Source organism: Chaetodon trifascialis, chromosome 16 (assembly GCF_039877785.1).
Source record: "Chaetodon trifascialis isolate fChaTrf1 chromosome 16, fChaTrf1.hap1, whole genome shotgun sequence".
Taxonomy (NCBI): Eukaryota; Metazoa; Chordata; class Actinopteri; order Chaetodontiformes; family Chaetodontidae; genus Chaetodon; species Chaetodon trifascialis.
The window spans coordinates 7,390,365-7,407,195 of record NC_092071.1 but is presented as its reverse complement, the minus strand read 5'-3'; the positions used below and the strand labels follow the sequence as shown (position 1 = coordinate 7,407,195).

The 16,831-nt window shown below is 42.0% G+C and overlaps 2 protein-coding genes across 4 annotated transcripts in view; one reads left to right on the top strand and one right to left on the bottom strand.

Moving 5' to 3' along the window:
* Positions 1 to 1,644: 1,644 nt before the first annotated feature.
* The window catches only part of irf1b (interferon regulatory factor 1b), a 181,563-nt gene continuing 166,376 nt past the window's right edge, over positions 1,645 to 16,831 (bottom strand). The window contains exons 1-10 of one of the 3 annotated variants that reach the window (XM_070983565.1): positions 6,209 to 6,335; positions 5,423 to 5,515; positions 4,920 to 5,019; positions 4,666 to 4,833; positions 4,476 to 4,516; positions 4,109 to 4,238; positions 3,776 to 3,892; positions 3,592 to 3,620; positions 3,282 to 3,399; positions 1,645 to 2,462 (exon numbers count right to left, since the gene is read on the bottom strand). In XM_070983565.1, the coding sequence (XP_070839666.1) occupies positions 2,353 to 2,462; positions 3,282 to 3,399; positions 3,592 to 3,620; positions 3,776 to 3,892; positions 4,109 to 4,238; positions 4,476 to 4,516; positions 4,666 to 4,833; positions 4,920 to 5,019; positions 5,423 to 5,509 (900 nt within the window). In that variant the 5' untranslated portion in view covers positions 5,510 to 5,515; positions 6,209 to 6,335 and the 3' untranslated portion in view covers positions 1,645 to 2,352. Of the gene's footprint in view, positions 2,463 to 3,281; positions 3,400 to 3,591; positions 3,621 to 3,775; positions 3,893 to 4,108; positions 4,239 to 4,475; positions 4,517 to 4,665; positions 4,834 to 4,919; positions 5,020 to 5,422; positions 5,516 to 6,208; positions 6,336 to 16,831 lie in introns of those variants that run through there. The other 2 variants (XM_070983566.1, XM_070983567.1) reach the window with 2 other exon arrangements.
* acsl6 (acyl-CoA synthetase long chain family member 6) overlaps positions 13,969 to 16,831 on the top strand; it is a 37,559-nt gene continuing 34,696 nt past the window's right edge. The window contains exon 1 of the mRNA XM_070982396.1: positions 13,969 to 14,326. Within this exon, the coding sequence (XP_070838497.1) occupies positions 14,281 to 14,326 (46 nt within the window). The 5' untranslated portion in view covers positions 13,969 to 14,280. The remainder of the gene's footprint in view (positions 14,327 to 16,831) is intronic.

Genomic DNA, 16,831 nt, shown 5'->3' with positions numbered 1-16,831 from the left:
AACATGTTACTATTTTAAAGGCAGCTTTAGAGGTGAGTATGATTGACTGTACATATACTTCCTTTAAGTCTGAAAAAAAAAAAATGACCCCAACAACACCTCCATTGTCCACTTTTGGCTTGATGTTCTCCATGAAGAACTGATTTGCTGTCTCATTGATGGTAATGTCAACCATAATCAATGGTTGGCTCTGTTGAGATGGGTGGTCACCTGTTCAGCAACATATTTCTCTGTGATTTTATAGATGACAGGTAAGATGCTAAGTAGTATCTGTCAAATCAGTCCTGATTTATAAACTGGCACAACTATGGTCAACTTCCAGTCCTTTGAGATCTTTCTTTCTTTAATAGAAGCATTATTTAGACTTGGTATCGTTCGTTAAATGAATTGAATTAAATGAATGAAATTTAGAAAAGGGGAGTCCAGTCCAAACATGTGTTTTGACTTGTTTTTAAGAGGGTACAGAACTTTATTAACTTCAGATTTAGGGACCTCCACATGGCGTAAGACAGGCTGAGAGATATCAATTGGTGATGGATCAAGAGGTCCTGATGTGTACTGTTATTTTCACAGAGTTGATACAGTAGGAGTTAAGGAGAGTAACAGTTCCTACAGCCCCTTTCATCAGGAAGCCATTGTCTTCAGTCTCCAGCTGCTCTGTAGTATCATTATGTTGTTTTCCTGCTAGCTTTTTTTTTTTTTTTTTTTTTTCATTGTACAAGATTTGTTTGTGATCTCTTTTATCTTCACATATCACACAAACAGAGATGTTTCTTTGGTTACTCAGATGTCCTTCATACCTTATTTCTCAGAGAGGTGAAATGTCAGTGAATAACATAAGAAATGTACACAGGTCATGGCCTCTCTCCTTCATTAGCTTCCATATGTCACCATTAATCCACAGGAGATTGTAACGTATTTGCCGTCACCTGCAAATCTGCTTTGCCTGAAACTGCTGTATTTTTAGTGTATTGTAGATACAAACATGTTTGTCCTCATTCATGCGTTTTAGTAGGATGGATTTTAGTGTGATTCCTGGCTATGAGGATGAAGCTGTGATCAGACAGACCTGTAACCATGTTGAAAGACTGAGTTACTCTCTCAGGTTTGTTGCTGAATACCAGCTAAGTTTCTGGAGTTTTAAATGAGGACGTTTGTTTTCTGTATTTACAGTGAGTTTCCTAAGTTTTACGTATGCATTGTCAAATTGATGTTTGCTTAGTTTGCTCATGTTTGGTTGGTCCATCTGCATGTACATGTATAGCATTCCCAAAGCAAAGCACATAATTTCTCACAGAATGCAGGCGGTCAGGATACTCCAGTGAGAATAAATAAAATAAATTTACAGCATGTGATGTTTAGATATATACATTCTAAGTCATTCTTGACCAAGATCATTTGACTTCTTCGTTATACCCTGGAGGGAAATTTGTTTGTCAGAGCAGGAGTCAGTTTACATATCGGTGCTGCTATGGAGGATTTTAGCTTAGTGCCATACTCTAGTAAACCTCAGCAGGGGTTATCCCTGCCAGTATGAGGCCTCCAAACCAGGCTAAGGTCATTGATTTCATTCCAGCAGAGCACTTCACCCATCTCTGCTTATAACAAAACCTTTTGTGTTAATCAGAAAGAGTCATATTCATTCACATTTAGATTTTTTTATTTTATAAAAACACACAAACAAAAACACATATATGTACAGAAATTATGTACACTTGCCTTAAAGCAGACAAAATGATTTGGAGGTGGAACTTTCACCAAAAACTAAAATTCACTCGTGCAAATAACGGAGAAAAAAAAAGGTTTTATGTGATAATAATCTGATACTATACATTAACTATCCCTTCAAATGTTGAGCAGGCTAAAAATGATCCTATTAGCATTTTGAATTGGCTTTTTATGCATTCACGGCTGAGTATGATCATGTATGTGGACTGCCTGAGCAAAACAGATTTCTGTGCAACTGCAAACACATCGTCACAAAAACTGAGCACCAGAATGCCTTGAACCAGCCAAAAACATAGAGAATGAACAGCATGTGAGTTCCTGTAACACAGCAGTGCACCTCAGAACTTCTTCTGCAGAACTTTACAGAAAGGTTGAGGGAGATGAGGAGAGGTCTCTGAACTTGCTACCGAGCAACAAAAACTCGGCACACCGGGTGGGTGATGTTTTAGCTTAAGATGTTGACACTGCCCATCGTAGACTGGAAGGATGATGATGATGATGATGATGATGTTGATGATGATGGGTGAGTGAACTGAGAAAATGGGTCAGATGGGAAAGACAGTGTAGGCAGGAAGAGCTCTTTAAAAGTCCAAAATGTCAAAGCACTGTCCTGTCCTGCAGTCCTCAGAGCAAGGGGGTGATGTGTTGACAACAGCTGTTCCAGAGGTCGTCTAAGCCGTTTGTGTAGTCTGTGCCCAGATTTGTGTACTGTGGAATGTCCTCTACTTCTATGTCTGGTTAAAAAGCAAAAAGAGGAAATCCAAGTTCAGATGGTGATGAAGAACATCTCAATATTGACATTCTTTAAGAGGCAGTCTGCAGAGAGCTTCCTGTCTGCAGGGTTGTCTCAGACTGGGCTTGAGACTGAACTGGGACTTTGAAAGACAGTGGCATTTACTAAGCAGAGAGAGTCTAACAAAACATTCTATCAAGTGGCATTATGGGAAAAAGTCAGAACATCTCAGCCTCTACTGTGTCAGTTTTGACACCTCTTTGGTGAACATGTCTCTTGAGAGTTAGCCATCCATCCATCCATTATCTATACCGCCTATCCCTTTCGGGGTTGCGGGGGGCTGGAGCCTATCCCAGCTACAATGGGCGAGAGGCGGGGTACACCCTGAGCCGGTCGCCAGCCGATTGCAGGGCCACATGTAAGGACAAACAACCATTCACACTCACACTCACACCTACGGACAATTTAGAGTCATCAATTAACCTAATGAGCATGTTTTTGGTCTGTGGGAGGAAGCCGGAGTACCCAGAGAGAACCCACGCATGCACGGGAAGAACATGCAAACTTCACACAGAAAGGCCCCGTCTGACCCGGGGATCGAACCGGCAACCTTCTTGCTGTGAGGCACGCGCACTACCTGCTGCGCCACCGTGCAGCCCTGAGAGTTAGCCAACTTTCTGAAATTGTGATGCTGTGTAACTGCAGTACCCCTTTAATACATTTTTGCACTTAAATTGCCTACATGGAGTGCAAGAGTGTCTTAAAACATTATGTTGCAGATGAATTTAGAGACAGCTGTCCATCAACTAGCAACATTTACCTGAGGACGTTTCACTCCATTGGCTGCCTGGACTGGTGCATGCTTCATTGTTCAGGAACCCACTGCTGTCTAAACTGCTTGACATCCAGTGTGAGTCTGCCTCCAGTTGCTTGCAAATCTGAAAGAGCAACACTGGAGTGAGTATGACTACAATATTTTGCACTACTGGAGTTTAAACTGTTTTTATCAATTATTCTTATTGTTTTGGGCATTATGACAAAAGCCAAACAGGCAGAATAAGACAAACAAGGGTATTCCCGCCAATGAAAAAGACATGCTTTTAAGAGGAGGAGCCAGACACAATGCTTACCTGGATAATTTCATCAGCATAGTCGTAATCTAGAGGACAACAGCAATGAGAAAAGGAGAGAAAAGGGAGGAGGCATGAGTACGGCAATTAAGTGACACTTAATGACTTAATTCCACTTATTGCACACCAAGTTAATCCTAAACAATATATTAGCACATTTATGTCATAAGTGTTGTTGTCTTACCGCTGTGTTCAGGTGAAACTTGAAATCTGTTGCAGAAGGTGTTGTGAATGCTCTCAGCCCCGATTTCAACTGACGAAGACCAGTCAGGAACTTCAGATTGAGTCATAAATGAGAAATCTGCAAAGATGGCACACAGAGCATGAAATCAATTTGGTGCTCCAGCGACAAAGCAGTTTCAAAGCACTGCGCTGTATCACCAAGTCAAATTCCTGTGTTCATTGTACATTTGGAGAATTAAGCGATCCTGATTCCCTGCTTATATATTTATCAGTATCAACTGACTGGCAAAGAAAATTACAGTGTTGTCAAGTTTATTCAACATTTTATCCTCACCTGGCTGCTCTGTGTTCACTGTGCTGTCGATTGTGTTCTCCTGAGGGGAAAATGCGTCTTCTGACTGATCCATGGGAGACTGAGTATCACTGTAGTCTTCCAGGTCTTCCTCCTTCTTGACAACTGAGCTCTGCAGAGGCAGATATGAAGTCACAGTCAGTGACATTCAGGAAATATGAGATAAAAAAAAAAAAAAAAAAAAAAAAAAAAGAACAGACATCTGCCGCTGTTTGTTTAGTAACTGCACCAATGTTATTAAAATTATCTGGGTCAGTGTGAGTGTGACATATTTCTAACAGGCTTCTGTCTTTGTAATGTCACTTAATTCAGCGTAAAAGTGGAATGGTTAAAAAAAAAATCTATTCACCTTCTTCCTTGGCTTTGTATCCTTTCCTTTGCTTCGTTTATCTGTGCAGATGAAAGAAAGACATTTAGATCACTGTAACATCTTAAACAGCTCATACAGAAAAAGCTGAGTAATGGAAAAAGAAAAAAAAACAGCAGGTGCTAATTCATTTTTTTTTTAATGCTTGCTCACTTCCTGTCAGTTGTCTCACCTCTAGATTTTTGGGTGACAGGCAACATCCTGAAAACACGCATGGCTTGGTGCCCTTTATTGATGCTCTTGTCTTTCACCTCCTTGATGTCAGGCAGTGAGTTCATTGCACAGCGGAAGTTGGCTTTCCATGTCTTTGGGTCAGAGGTCTGTCCTTGCACATATTTCCCTGCAGAAAATATCTTAGTTTAGTTTCAAACCTTTTTTCCTGCATTATGATTTGCTAAGTTTTCATGTATATTCAGGCTCGCTCACCTGTGTGGATGGCCCACTCTTTGAACAGACATGCGTCTTTGTCCAGCTCCCAGCCGTGTCGAGCTGCATGCTTCCAGGGAATTGTGAATATTGTCTTGCCCTGTAAAATACAAATGGAGATAGCGGGTTGGAAAGAGGCTCGATCAAAACATGAGCAAAACTTTTTCAAACATTGGAAGGGCCTGCCATTCAGTCTCAGCATCTAACTTGTAGACACTGTTAACAGTTTTCTGCTGCATGGCCTTAAATTCTTTAAAAATATTATTTGCAAGGTGCAGTTGCAGCAGCAACATCAGGGGGTGTTTGGTTACAAAGGTGCCATAGTTGCCAAATGTTTTCCTGAATGTTTAATTAAATCACTCGAAAAGTAACATAAAAATGGTGTGTGATCAGCTGGGCCAAGGAACAGCTAAACATACTGACTAAACTTGTTCAGTAAGTAGCTTTTTACATGAATCAGTCCAGTTTACTGCAACCAATTTGTTTGGAGGTAAGCTTCTCACCTCGTCCACCCATTTCAGACCCGAGATGGAGTTTGAGTCGATCATCTTCTCCAGCCATGGCCTCATCCTCATTCTTGACACGGGCATGTTTGCCTTACAGGAGAGGAAAGGAGTACAAAGTCTTTAGATTAATGTGGAATGCTGTTTGTGATATACACCAGTGAGAGCAAATGAACTGCCGCGTCTGCCTCAGCTTAGATTTACTGCTCCCTGCTGGCCGCGCAAGCAGGAGGGCGAGAGGAGTTCACAGCCGGGGCACGCATGCGAACTTGGGGGGCGTTTACGCGTAGGAGTGAGCGTTGTTTATGAAGGTCACAATGGACCAGAAATTATTTCCTGGCTGCATTTTTATGGCTTCAGCATTAAAACTAAGTGTTAAAATGCACATGCAGTCCAAAAGTCTTCGCGCAGAAGAGTACAGAGTACGCGGTGGGCATTTGGAGACGTGCGCCTGAAGATCCTCTGTGCGCCTCGTCTTCCTCTTCCACTGCATGCATACGATACACATGAACTCAAAAGTAACTTAATTCCTTGTTGAATTGATGCGTCGACAAATACTGCACGCACGGTGTGCACGATTAACACAAATTATACCATCCAAAACATTTAAAGCATTATTACATTGGTGCAATAGGGATTTTCGAGGCTGCGAACAACTTTACCGTCCTGCCCGATTTATTCAAGATTTACCATATTTAATCTCAAAGCAACTCCCGGTAAAGAAAATGTTTAAATATAAAGCAATCCATAGAAGCAGAAGTGATAAATTAATATCAAATCACTTACAGAGTTCGCTTGTTTTATGATCCGTAAGAGGAAAATACACAAGAATAATCCGAGTGGTTTGAGTTTGATGCAGAGAAGCGTCGCCTCCTCTCTGTTATCTACTTCAAGACCTGTCTTGATAAAAAGTTGAACTGCCTGCTCAGGGCAGACAACGTTGATTTTATAGTGAGAAGCGGGTTTTCCCCGGCTTGGCAACCAGCGCGCACACTGTAAAAAATGTCCACGCCCGGAAACAGCCCTAAATCATGTTGACTAAACGTGCTCATCTGCTCATCTAAGAGCAGTCGAAACATTTCCATATATAATTGTCAATTAACAAGTTTTTTTTTTTTTTTGACATTGCAAGTTCATGTTTATCCTGTTTTTGTTCCTCTAAAATGAAGCATATCGTTCATAGAGGTAAAAGAGGACTGATCATTGCATTGAACACAAAACTTATTTTTCTCTAACGAGCAAAATAAACATTCTTCACCTGAAGTGACTTGACTGCAAACAACTGATCTGATATCTGTATATCTGCAGATTATCCCCTCTTTTCTACATTTAAAATGTGATTTGAAGCAACAAATAAGAAATCAAAAAGGTTGAGTTGGATATTCTTTACAGTGTGCTGCAGCGCATGCGCCGCTGCTCCCCTTTTCAGCAGTAGACCTGTTTCCGAGAAATCACGCTACTAAATGCAAGGAGGAAGTTAATAACAACACGGGTGGATCACGGCGGGTTCCTGCACGTATGCTGGACCCTCAGACCCAAGGAAGCGACTCGTCTGTCACCTTCATGCTTTCTTTATGTAATCTTGAGCAGACAGTTCTGCACACAGCTGACCTGTTCAGAATATCTGCAGTTGTTGTCACACATTACAAATTTTATTTCACTGTGATATGTTAAGTTTTCTTAAAACTCTCGTAGATCCTACAATTCTCGTAATTATAAACATTGTCATAGTCTTTAAATCTGTATCTGACATGCAGTGCTTTAAAATAATGGCTTTGATGCACAATAAAATCCCAACATAACACCATTTATCCTTCCTTTGCGGGTCCAGAGAGTAGATGTTGCGGCCGTCAATAAGATTTATGTTTATTAAGTATGACAGGCAATGATTTTATTATCAGTATATTAATAATAGGGCCCAGTCTTTATATATATTAGTAGAAGGCTTTCCATAGTGCTAGAATCTGTAATATAAATGCACAGTTTAGAGATTGTGCAAAGTGTTAAAATAAAATTATGCATGTGAACAGTAGCAATAACCACAAAAATGAGCACAAAATTCCTATTTTCAGCCACTTGTGCGCACACTCTCATCCACCAGATACCACAGTTGACCCCACGGCTTGTGATAAACATCTGCATGGGACCAGCCCTTTAGTATAAACAGGACCTCAGTTAAGAAGTGGAGCATTTACAAGAAATGCTGCATTAATTTCAGCGGCCAGCAGAGGCGCTGCGGTGCCGGCGCGCAGCTCACCGCTCTGTGACAATGATGACACAGCGGGAACAGGAGCAGTTGTAGGATCTTGCGGAAGGAGCATCTGTGAGCGCTCAAAGAAGACAGCTTGCAGATTTGTATCTGTGGCAGCAATTTACCGAGAAGTAAAGCAGTGCGTGCATAAAACTTGTGAATGACTGAAAATGACAGGGCATGAATTATATCTATCCATCCATCTTGTTAATTGTTCCGAACTGCTTGCAGCTTTGCAGCGGCTCATAAATCCTGCAGCTCGTGTTATATAACAGCATGGGGTCACACATAGCCCGCTGCCTTCATGAGATTTTGGGAAACCCCACGCCGCTCCTGTCGCAGCCGTTTGTGTCCATCTAGGGACTTCCCGCGTGGTGCGTTTACGCGCTCGCGCCATCTGCGTGCGTGCGTGCGACGCGACGCTCGAGCGCGCGCGGGCTTCGGAGAGGGAATGGCAGGGAGTTTTCCTGCGGAGTTTTCACCGTGGGATTTCCCGGTGAAGACAGAAACTTGGATTTGTGGGGGAAATCGGTGCGATTTTCCGAATTGTTGTTGATCGGTTTGAACACGCAAAGCTGTGAAACAAACTCCGTGTTTGTGAACGACAGGAGAGAAAAGGGAATTGTGGGAATTCACAGTGGCTGATGTAAAACACGTGCAACTGTGTAGGCGTCATTCTGTTGTGTTTTCAGAACAGGATTGCTATAGATAAGTCATTTAAAAGGGTCCTATCTTTTACAGTGTTAGATGAGTAGTGGTTCCCAACCTGCAGTTAGGGACCCCCCACATTGCTTGCGTGAGAAATATAAGGGGTCACAAGATGATTAATAAGATAGGAAACAGTTAAAACACAAATTGCGTTCATTTTTTCTGACATTAAATAAGACTTTTTAAAAAAAAAAAAGATGTATATTTAAACAACTTTAAGAACCAGCGCTGTTATATGACATATAGAGGTATGTAGTTGTGGCATGTAATTGATCTGAAACACCTGATTGTCTTTTTTGTTGTTGTTGTTTGTCTCCAGTGAAACATTTAGATATGTAAACAAACCATCTCATAGAACTATAACTGTTAATTGTATTAAAAATATAAAATATGACATCGGCCTACTCACTATTTCCAAAGTTCAGCCTGAATCTGCTATATTTACAACCTAATCGTGTGTTTTCTCACCCACCACAGAGATACATTCCAGTACATTTATTGCAACCTGTGCATACCGTGATGGTGATTCTGATTATTCAGGCCACCTGCAAGGATAAGGCAGTAATTTGAGGCTTTGGGATGAGGCAAGCAGCTTGAGCATTCAATCTCCCCCTGGACCATCTGCTTTGACAGCTCACTGACACCGGATCAAGTCAAAGCCCTCGTTAGTTAGCCTGTAACTGCACTGCGACCTCATGAAGAGTAGAAAGGAGGGGGAGAGGGACGGCATTTTGCCCCATTCGATCTGAATTTTAGGGGAATTTAGTCTTTTCACAGGGCAGTTTGTTGAATCACATTCATTTTGCATCTTGGCTATTCAGAAGTTTGTAACACAGACGTTTCATTGTGTTTTGTTGTCTATTCCTGGATCCTGCAGGCATCACAGTTACATGTTTTCAATTCAAACCCCACCGGTAATTGTCTTTTTTGTTGAGCTGTCACCGCATGTCTTTCCTGCCTCAGTGGTTGTTTTCTTCTCTTTCTTTTCTCACACAAATTTGCCACATCAAACACTCACCTGCCAGAACACCTGCAGTGACCTCCTCCATTACACAGAGCCGCAGTATTTGGTAAAGGTGCTTTTATTAATAGTGTAACTGGTCCTAATTAAAAGCTATGCACTGATTAATTATTTCTCTAGCTTATGATATTGGATCAAATTAATTGGAAGTGTAACAATTGAACACTATTTCTATTTTTCCTATAATTAGCACCAAATATGTGTAAACATGAGTGAGACTTGAGTAAACATGTAAAGTTTCTATGATTGACAAAACATCCTTCTGGTCTATTAGTAGCAAATTACATCATTACTGCAGGTTTCACCCCAATCAGCCTGCTGGTGCAGTTTGACTGAAGTGGTTTTAAAGTTTAGCACCCCCCTCAGGCCAGTAAGTGTACTACTGGCAAGTGCTACAGCTCAGTGACACCATGCACCTTCCTTTGGAGATTCAAGTAAAAGTACTAAAAAGACAATGTAGAAATAAATAAATCTGAGAGGTTGCTGGATAATTAAAAGGATAGGAACAAAGAAAAAACAAAGCTCTGCTACAGACAGTATTCATTCTTCAGACTTTTCTCTAATCTTTGAGAAACATTGGACAGTTTTACCTCTTTGGACCACAAACAGCTATTTAAGTGAAACAATCTGAGGGGAACTCTCAGGTGGGACTGCTAACAACTCAGACGTCTGATAGGTAACCAGCAGCCTCAGCTATATACTGCATTTTAACGAGGGGTCACAAAAAGGACAAGAAGCACTGGTTTAATCTTTACCAGTGTACTGTATTTAATAAGAGTCAAAAGTAATGTGTTTCACTCTGGACTGTAGGGGAGCAGAATTTTGAAGTAGTTAATGGAAACAGACATAAAGTACAAGTATTTGGAAATTGTACTTCAGGACAGTACATGATTAAATGTACTTATTACACCACTGGTGATAAGTTGTTAAGATACTTAAGAAGAGCGGAAGATCAGCACTTACAGTAAACTTGAGCACTCAGGAGGTGTGTTTATGAATTCTGTGCAAACCTTTTGTCTTATCATCAGTTCATAAAGCTTCTTAAAAGTTAATTATTGACTGAAGATTCTGAAGGGCACGTGGAGTAAAAGACAGGTCTGAGAGAGGCTGTAATGTAATATGCAAACAGCTAACAGTGCTGTTCTCCCGGCAGCTTTCATTTCTTGTCATCGCCGTTTCCTTTGTCAGGTTTCCCTCAGCCCACCAGGTTTCAGCATGACGACGAGATTGAAACGTGGCAACTGCATCACACTTTGATTTTATGCAATACATTTGGTTGGTTTTATCTGGTGTCCTGCGCTCAGTCTGTGTCATTTTGTTTATTGCTCGGTGTTTGTTGTTAATATATGTGTAAATATGTGTCTGTATGTCGTTTTATGACAGATTAAACCCAAACTAAATCAAATCAAGTCAGGAGACGAGGAGGCGGGAGAAGCTGTTAAAGAATAACCAAAGATTTGAGGACGAGATGGTAAAGCGTTGCCCTCCCTCCCAGCCAGCCCCCACCTCTATCTTGTTCCTCCAGCTGTTTTTATCTCCCCACTTTCTCCATTTGGTCTTTTTCTCCCACCAGTGCCCCCTTCTGCTTCAACTCTGTGTCACTTCCTTTAGTCTGAAACTTGCCGTTTACGCCCAGCCTCCTCCTGTAATAAAAAACAGGCTGCTCATCAAATTATGCTCTAAATTAAATCAAGCTCACATTGTGTAGAAGTCACATTTGATTGGTGCGTTCAAAAGGAAGTAAGCTAGTTCACTGAGTCTAGAGTTACTAATTAAACCCTGCGATGAAGCAGGAACGAGGTCAGCAGTAAAATATGTTCAGAAGGTCACTGGGTCAAAGTGATGTAGCGCTGTAAAACATTGCTGAAACATAAGGTAGGATCAGGACACCAGAGGCAGACAAGTAGATGTGTTGTTGTTGTTTTGTAGATGGAAGTGCAGCCTGTTCATTCACACTCCTTTTACAGTCATGCTATCACCTTTCAATCTTAATCTCACGTCTGCAGCAACTCTTTACGGAGATGTTTTATGCACATCCATTTAACTCTAGTTGAAATCTGATTTATCCTCTTAGATGAGTTCACAGATGCACACATCTTAAAAGACCCCTGACTGACACATCCATGTCTTTTATTGGCTTGCTAAGACTCCCTTTGCTCTGCGTCAGCGTTGTGACATCATTTTTTACCACCAATCTTGTTTCTTTTCGGCTCTTTGCTGTGGTAATGTCTGTCAGTCCGTCTGCCTGTCCAGGCTGAAAAACCTCTGTTAACTGTTTGATGGATTGTCAAGAAAGTTTGTACAGAAATTTAGGGCATCCAGAGGATGAATCCTGATAAATTTGGTGATCCATGATTTTTCATCTAGCACCAGTTTTCAGACTAAATACATGCAAAAATAATCCCCATCAACTGCTTTGTGCTCAGTGCTAATCATCAAATTGTAGCATGCTAATGTGCTAAACATTATCCCTGCATAGCAGCAGCATGGTAGCATCATCACTGGGCATTAGCCTTTAGCTCAAAGCACCACTGTGCCTGAGATGCACCACTGTGCCTTATCAAAACTTCTCAAAACACTAAATTATACATAAAAAATACACATAAGTCAATCTAAATTGAGATGAAATACATAAAATGTATTGTACCTGCTCATAAAATCTTTATTTTACTGGACAAGGACTAAATCATGCTTTATGTAAGAAAATGACAGTTTGACCTTGAAAGATAGCAAATCCCAAATTTATTACCATCCTGTTCGAAAAGGGATATGGAAAGTTAATCCCTCTTATTTTTCCCTTTTTGACCCCTGACCTTAACCCTGACCTCTCATATCTGTGATACTGCAGTGTTGTGTTTGAGCAAGGTTTTTTTTCTGTTTTGGGGTTTTTTTTTTTTACTGTGCAGATTTGTTTTTCCTCTCGTGTGTACTTTGATCACATTGCAAAATAGATACCATAAGCAATCAGTGCCTTCACCCAAACTGCACTCATTCTCCTGGTGTTGCTGCTGGCAGGTCACAGGTAAATAACCTACACTGAAATTACAGAAAGATATCTTATAAATGTGATTATTTCCCATCCTTATACATCTGTTTGACCTCCTGAACATCACTGATTTGGCATTCTTTGTCATTCTTTGCCTTTGTCTTGTGTGTTTGTTTTTGTTTTGTTTTTTTTTTTGTTACAATGGGATCAGGGAAGAAAAAGAAGAAAATCAGGGAGGTGGCGGGTGGCACTGCTGTGAGTGACAGATTAGAGGTACTGACAAGTGAGCCATTTAATAAGGTCAGTCACATGACAGCAGCACATTGGCCACTACTGGAGACACCTGTACAATAGGAAAACTCACATGCTGAGTCAGTTAATTAATAGCAAGGGCAAATATTATATAGATATAATTTATTACAGGCTTTAGATATCTGCCTGCTGTTGCACATAGCTTATGGTATGAGGTCATAACGGTGCCACACACTTAATTTTGTTTAATGGTTTTAACAGTCCCTGCAAACAGAAGGGTCAAATGATGTATCACGAATGCCTGTTGCTCACTATCAACGACTGATCAAGGCACATGAACTTTGTGTGATTAGTTCACACAGTTAATCAACTGACATGTGATCAAGTTGGCTGCATTTCAACTGCATAAAAGTGCGTTTGTAGAGCCATTTTTTGTGTTTAATGTATAAATGTTTGTATGTGACGACTAGTTTGGTTTCTAGAAGATGGCGTCTATTTCTATGAGAACGGGTGCTGTTCTGCAAATAAAGTTTTATGCAACTGGAATCCATTTTATATCAACTGATGCATGAAGGATTCCTTAAATCTGTGAAGTGTGGACTAATCACATGAAGTCACAGTGATCGTTTGTTAATGGTGAGCAACAGGACATCACGATGCACCCCGCATTAGTCCACGCATAAACTCATCCTGAGTCATACATTTGTTAATCATGTATATGATTTGCACCGTCGTTATAAAACGCTGCCATCATTCCTGATGCGTTCAGGTGCTGGAGATTAAATCACTTTAAAGGTACAGAAGCGCCGGTGAGCCAAAAATGACCAGAATAAATGCTGAAAATGTGGATTTCATGTAATTCTGCCGTGCTCCGTCTCATCCGTGCTGCCACTCACTCCGCTCCTCCGTCACTTTGTCTTTCTCAAGGTTACTTCAGTTCACTGGGAGTGTCTTGTTGTACCACGTGATCCTGATGCGAAGTTACTCTGTGTCAAAGCTGCGCTCAGCTGCAGGGACGTTTTTTAGGCTGCATGGTGTGATGATGTGCCGCGATCTAAAAATAACACCGCTTCCATTAAAATGAAAAAATCTAAAATATGGGTCAAAATACCGACATCTCCTCATTTTATACGATAAAAGGGAGAATTTAAACACCTGAATTCACGGCATGGCTGTTAGGAAGAACTTCCCCAATTTCATGATGATTTTTTACAATAAATATGATAATTAAAGGATGACTTGGTTAATCCGTTTGCGCCCAGAATAGACGTTTCATCCCCGGTAACCTTGGCGTCGATCGCGTCTTCCGTCCGACCTACAAACCCTTTAATTTCAGCAGGGGTGTCTGCCATTGCGCAGCAGCCAACTGGGTGAAGGTGGAAAATAGGCTACACCAGCAGGAAGGATGCTTCAATAGGCCGTTGGGGTCTGTATCCTCAGTCAGCACGCTGCGTTCACAGTGAAACCTGCTGGACATCGCCATCCCCCTACCCGGCTCCCCCACTGTGGTCTGTCTCAGATATATTGTCGCCCCCCCCCCCCCCCCTCCTTAATCTCCCAGATTGTCGGCGACTTGCTGCAGTCGATGCTGCAGTTTTGAGCCGCTCCTGCACCGGCAACGCTGACTCAATGAGAGAGACATGCTCGCATTCGTTTTGGTCTCTGGGTCGCTCTGGATTATTTTAGGTGAGTTTTGAATATCTTTTGGTGTTTTTCGTTTTTATTTTATATTATTTTACTGATTTGGCATCGCAGGGCCGTGGCTGTAGGCGCTGCACCTGTCTTCGCGGTAGCAGAGGCGCATTGTGTGTCATCCGCTGCCGGCGTTTTCGATCATCGGCGGCATTTCTGCAGTTTTACACAACCTCCGTCCTTCGAGTGTTTTATTATAACCTGCTTTGCTGCTGCAGTCGGCGCTTTACCTGTACGGCCATGACGCCGGTGACATTTTACGTTTTCCTCAGACAACACGTGTACGAAAGCCAGCCTCAACGCAAACGCGCCATATCTCAGTTTATCACCCGAACTGCTGCCACAACGCTTGAATTTATGCTCCAGCCCTTATCAGAGCACCATCGAGGGATGCTTCCAGGTTGGCTTAACCTTTAATCAGGTGCAGCAGGGTGGACAGGCTGCCATGCGGCTGAATGCATGTGAGTGATTTTGCGCGTCGGTCATTTCATTTTCCGTGTCGAAGTGTGTGTTTGACGTGGAAAATCCAAAACTTATTGAAAGGACTGCTCTCTGTGTAATGCAAACGGGATAAAACGTGTGCATTTGAGGCCGGCCAGCTGCTAAGGTCGTGTGACATTGTGCGTAGAAACCGGACACACGTCATTGAAAAAAAAACCCTATTAGAGAACAGCCTGTCTTTCACGACCTCCTGTTGCAGCTCGTGCTTTTACCCAAACGAGGCTGCGCAGACATCCGTCATTATTTCATTTCATTTTAAAGCATGTCAGTCTGCCAGGAAGCCGGCTGGGAAGCATTTTGTCTGTGATGTCCTCCGCCATGTCTCAGTGATGGAGGGAGGGAGGATGAGGCAGGATGACGCGCTTCAAATGGCTGCCGCTGATTGGACGGAGCTGTCCAGGAGAGAGGGGTGCTGAAATCCTACCGGCAAACTGGAGAGCACAGCATGCGCTCTTTACTGACACCACCCCCACCCCCGTTTACAGAGCAGGTCGCTTAGGGCATCGATACGGTTCAGAGGCACGGTGCTTGACCTCTGCTCGTCTTTATGTATAAGAAGATATAATCCCGTCCAAACTGTTTTACAGCAGTGTTGCAGACCGGATTAGCGGCGTCGTGCTGCAGAAAAGCAGAGGTTCATTGTTCTTTGTGCAATGTGTCATGAAATAAATACCCTAAACGTTCAGACTCGTGGTGGTAGATTACATACAGGGCTAGGTCTTAATGGTGAATGCGCCCAGGTGTAATTGTTTATTCCTCCGCCGAAGAATATAGGTCCTCAGCAGCTGCTGCACTGCGTGGTTTGCAATGTGACGAACAACCAGTAACAGATGGGATTTTGGTTGTTGCATTAATATTAAAATCTGCTCTTACGTTGTTGCAGGTGATGTATATTTAATAATGGGCGCAGCCAATCAGAATGGAGGCCCAAAATTGTTTGAAACAGCCTGAATTGTTTGGCTGAAACACGACAGTGAAGCTTAAAAAAAAAAAAGGCCCCTCGAGGAGATTGATGACACATTTAACCTGTCATCACATCCCAACACCCTGCTGCTCCTCAGTATAAATAATTCATTTTAATCACCATCTAGTGCAGCCTTACACAGCATGTAAACCTATTCTTTTTCCCTCCTCAATATTTAATTGAAAGGATGGTGGTGGCCTTGCCCCGCCCTTTGGCAGAAAAGAACCAATGATGTTTCAGCATTCCAGGGCCTTAGCTCCTCTGCTTAAGGCTCACACCGGAAAAATGATTTGCAACTGAATGAGTCTGAAATGTGACATGTTGCATTTCTGTGAAGAGACGGAGGTAAGGGAGTCAGAGCGATTGTGAAAACACTGAAAACCTGCAAATTAAAGACACGCTGCATGACTGCACAATAAGACAGGATAAATGTTGAGTGTTAAGTTCTGGCCTGCTGTGTTATGAATATCTGTCACTGTGCACTTTCACTGAGTGTTCAGAGGCAAATTTAACTGTATGTATCGCACCAAGATGGATTCCTGTAAAGTTGCATGTCTGATCTTTTTTAGCATTCTGCAACAATCATGTGTCAAGTTGCGGGTTTTAAGATCTGCTTTACAAATTCCGTGCTATCTGTAATCAATATCAGCAGCCCGTCTGGAATCCGCATGGCAGCTTTCCGTTTGAGTGGCTTTTTGCTGCTTCAGCATTCAGTGCATTGTCTTCCTCATATTGTGGGATGCTGGGCAGTAATGGCTCGGCCTTAAGTGCTGAAGCAGGTCTGTCTGCCCATGATGTGCTCAAGTAGTTCTCTTACAGGTCAGTCTTCTAAGTACAGTATGTTTTTTTTTTTTTTGCAACGTCCAATATTCAAGGGGTTAGCGCTGATACAGCAGGTCCTCGGGAAAGAGAGAAACCCTCCAAGAAAGCTTCTTGTTTAATCCTAAAATTTCAGTGTTTAATGTCGTTACTGGCTGAAAAGGAGAACTGTCCCGTTAGCCTGGTGGTTTGTCCGCCGTTTTCTGACTCATATC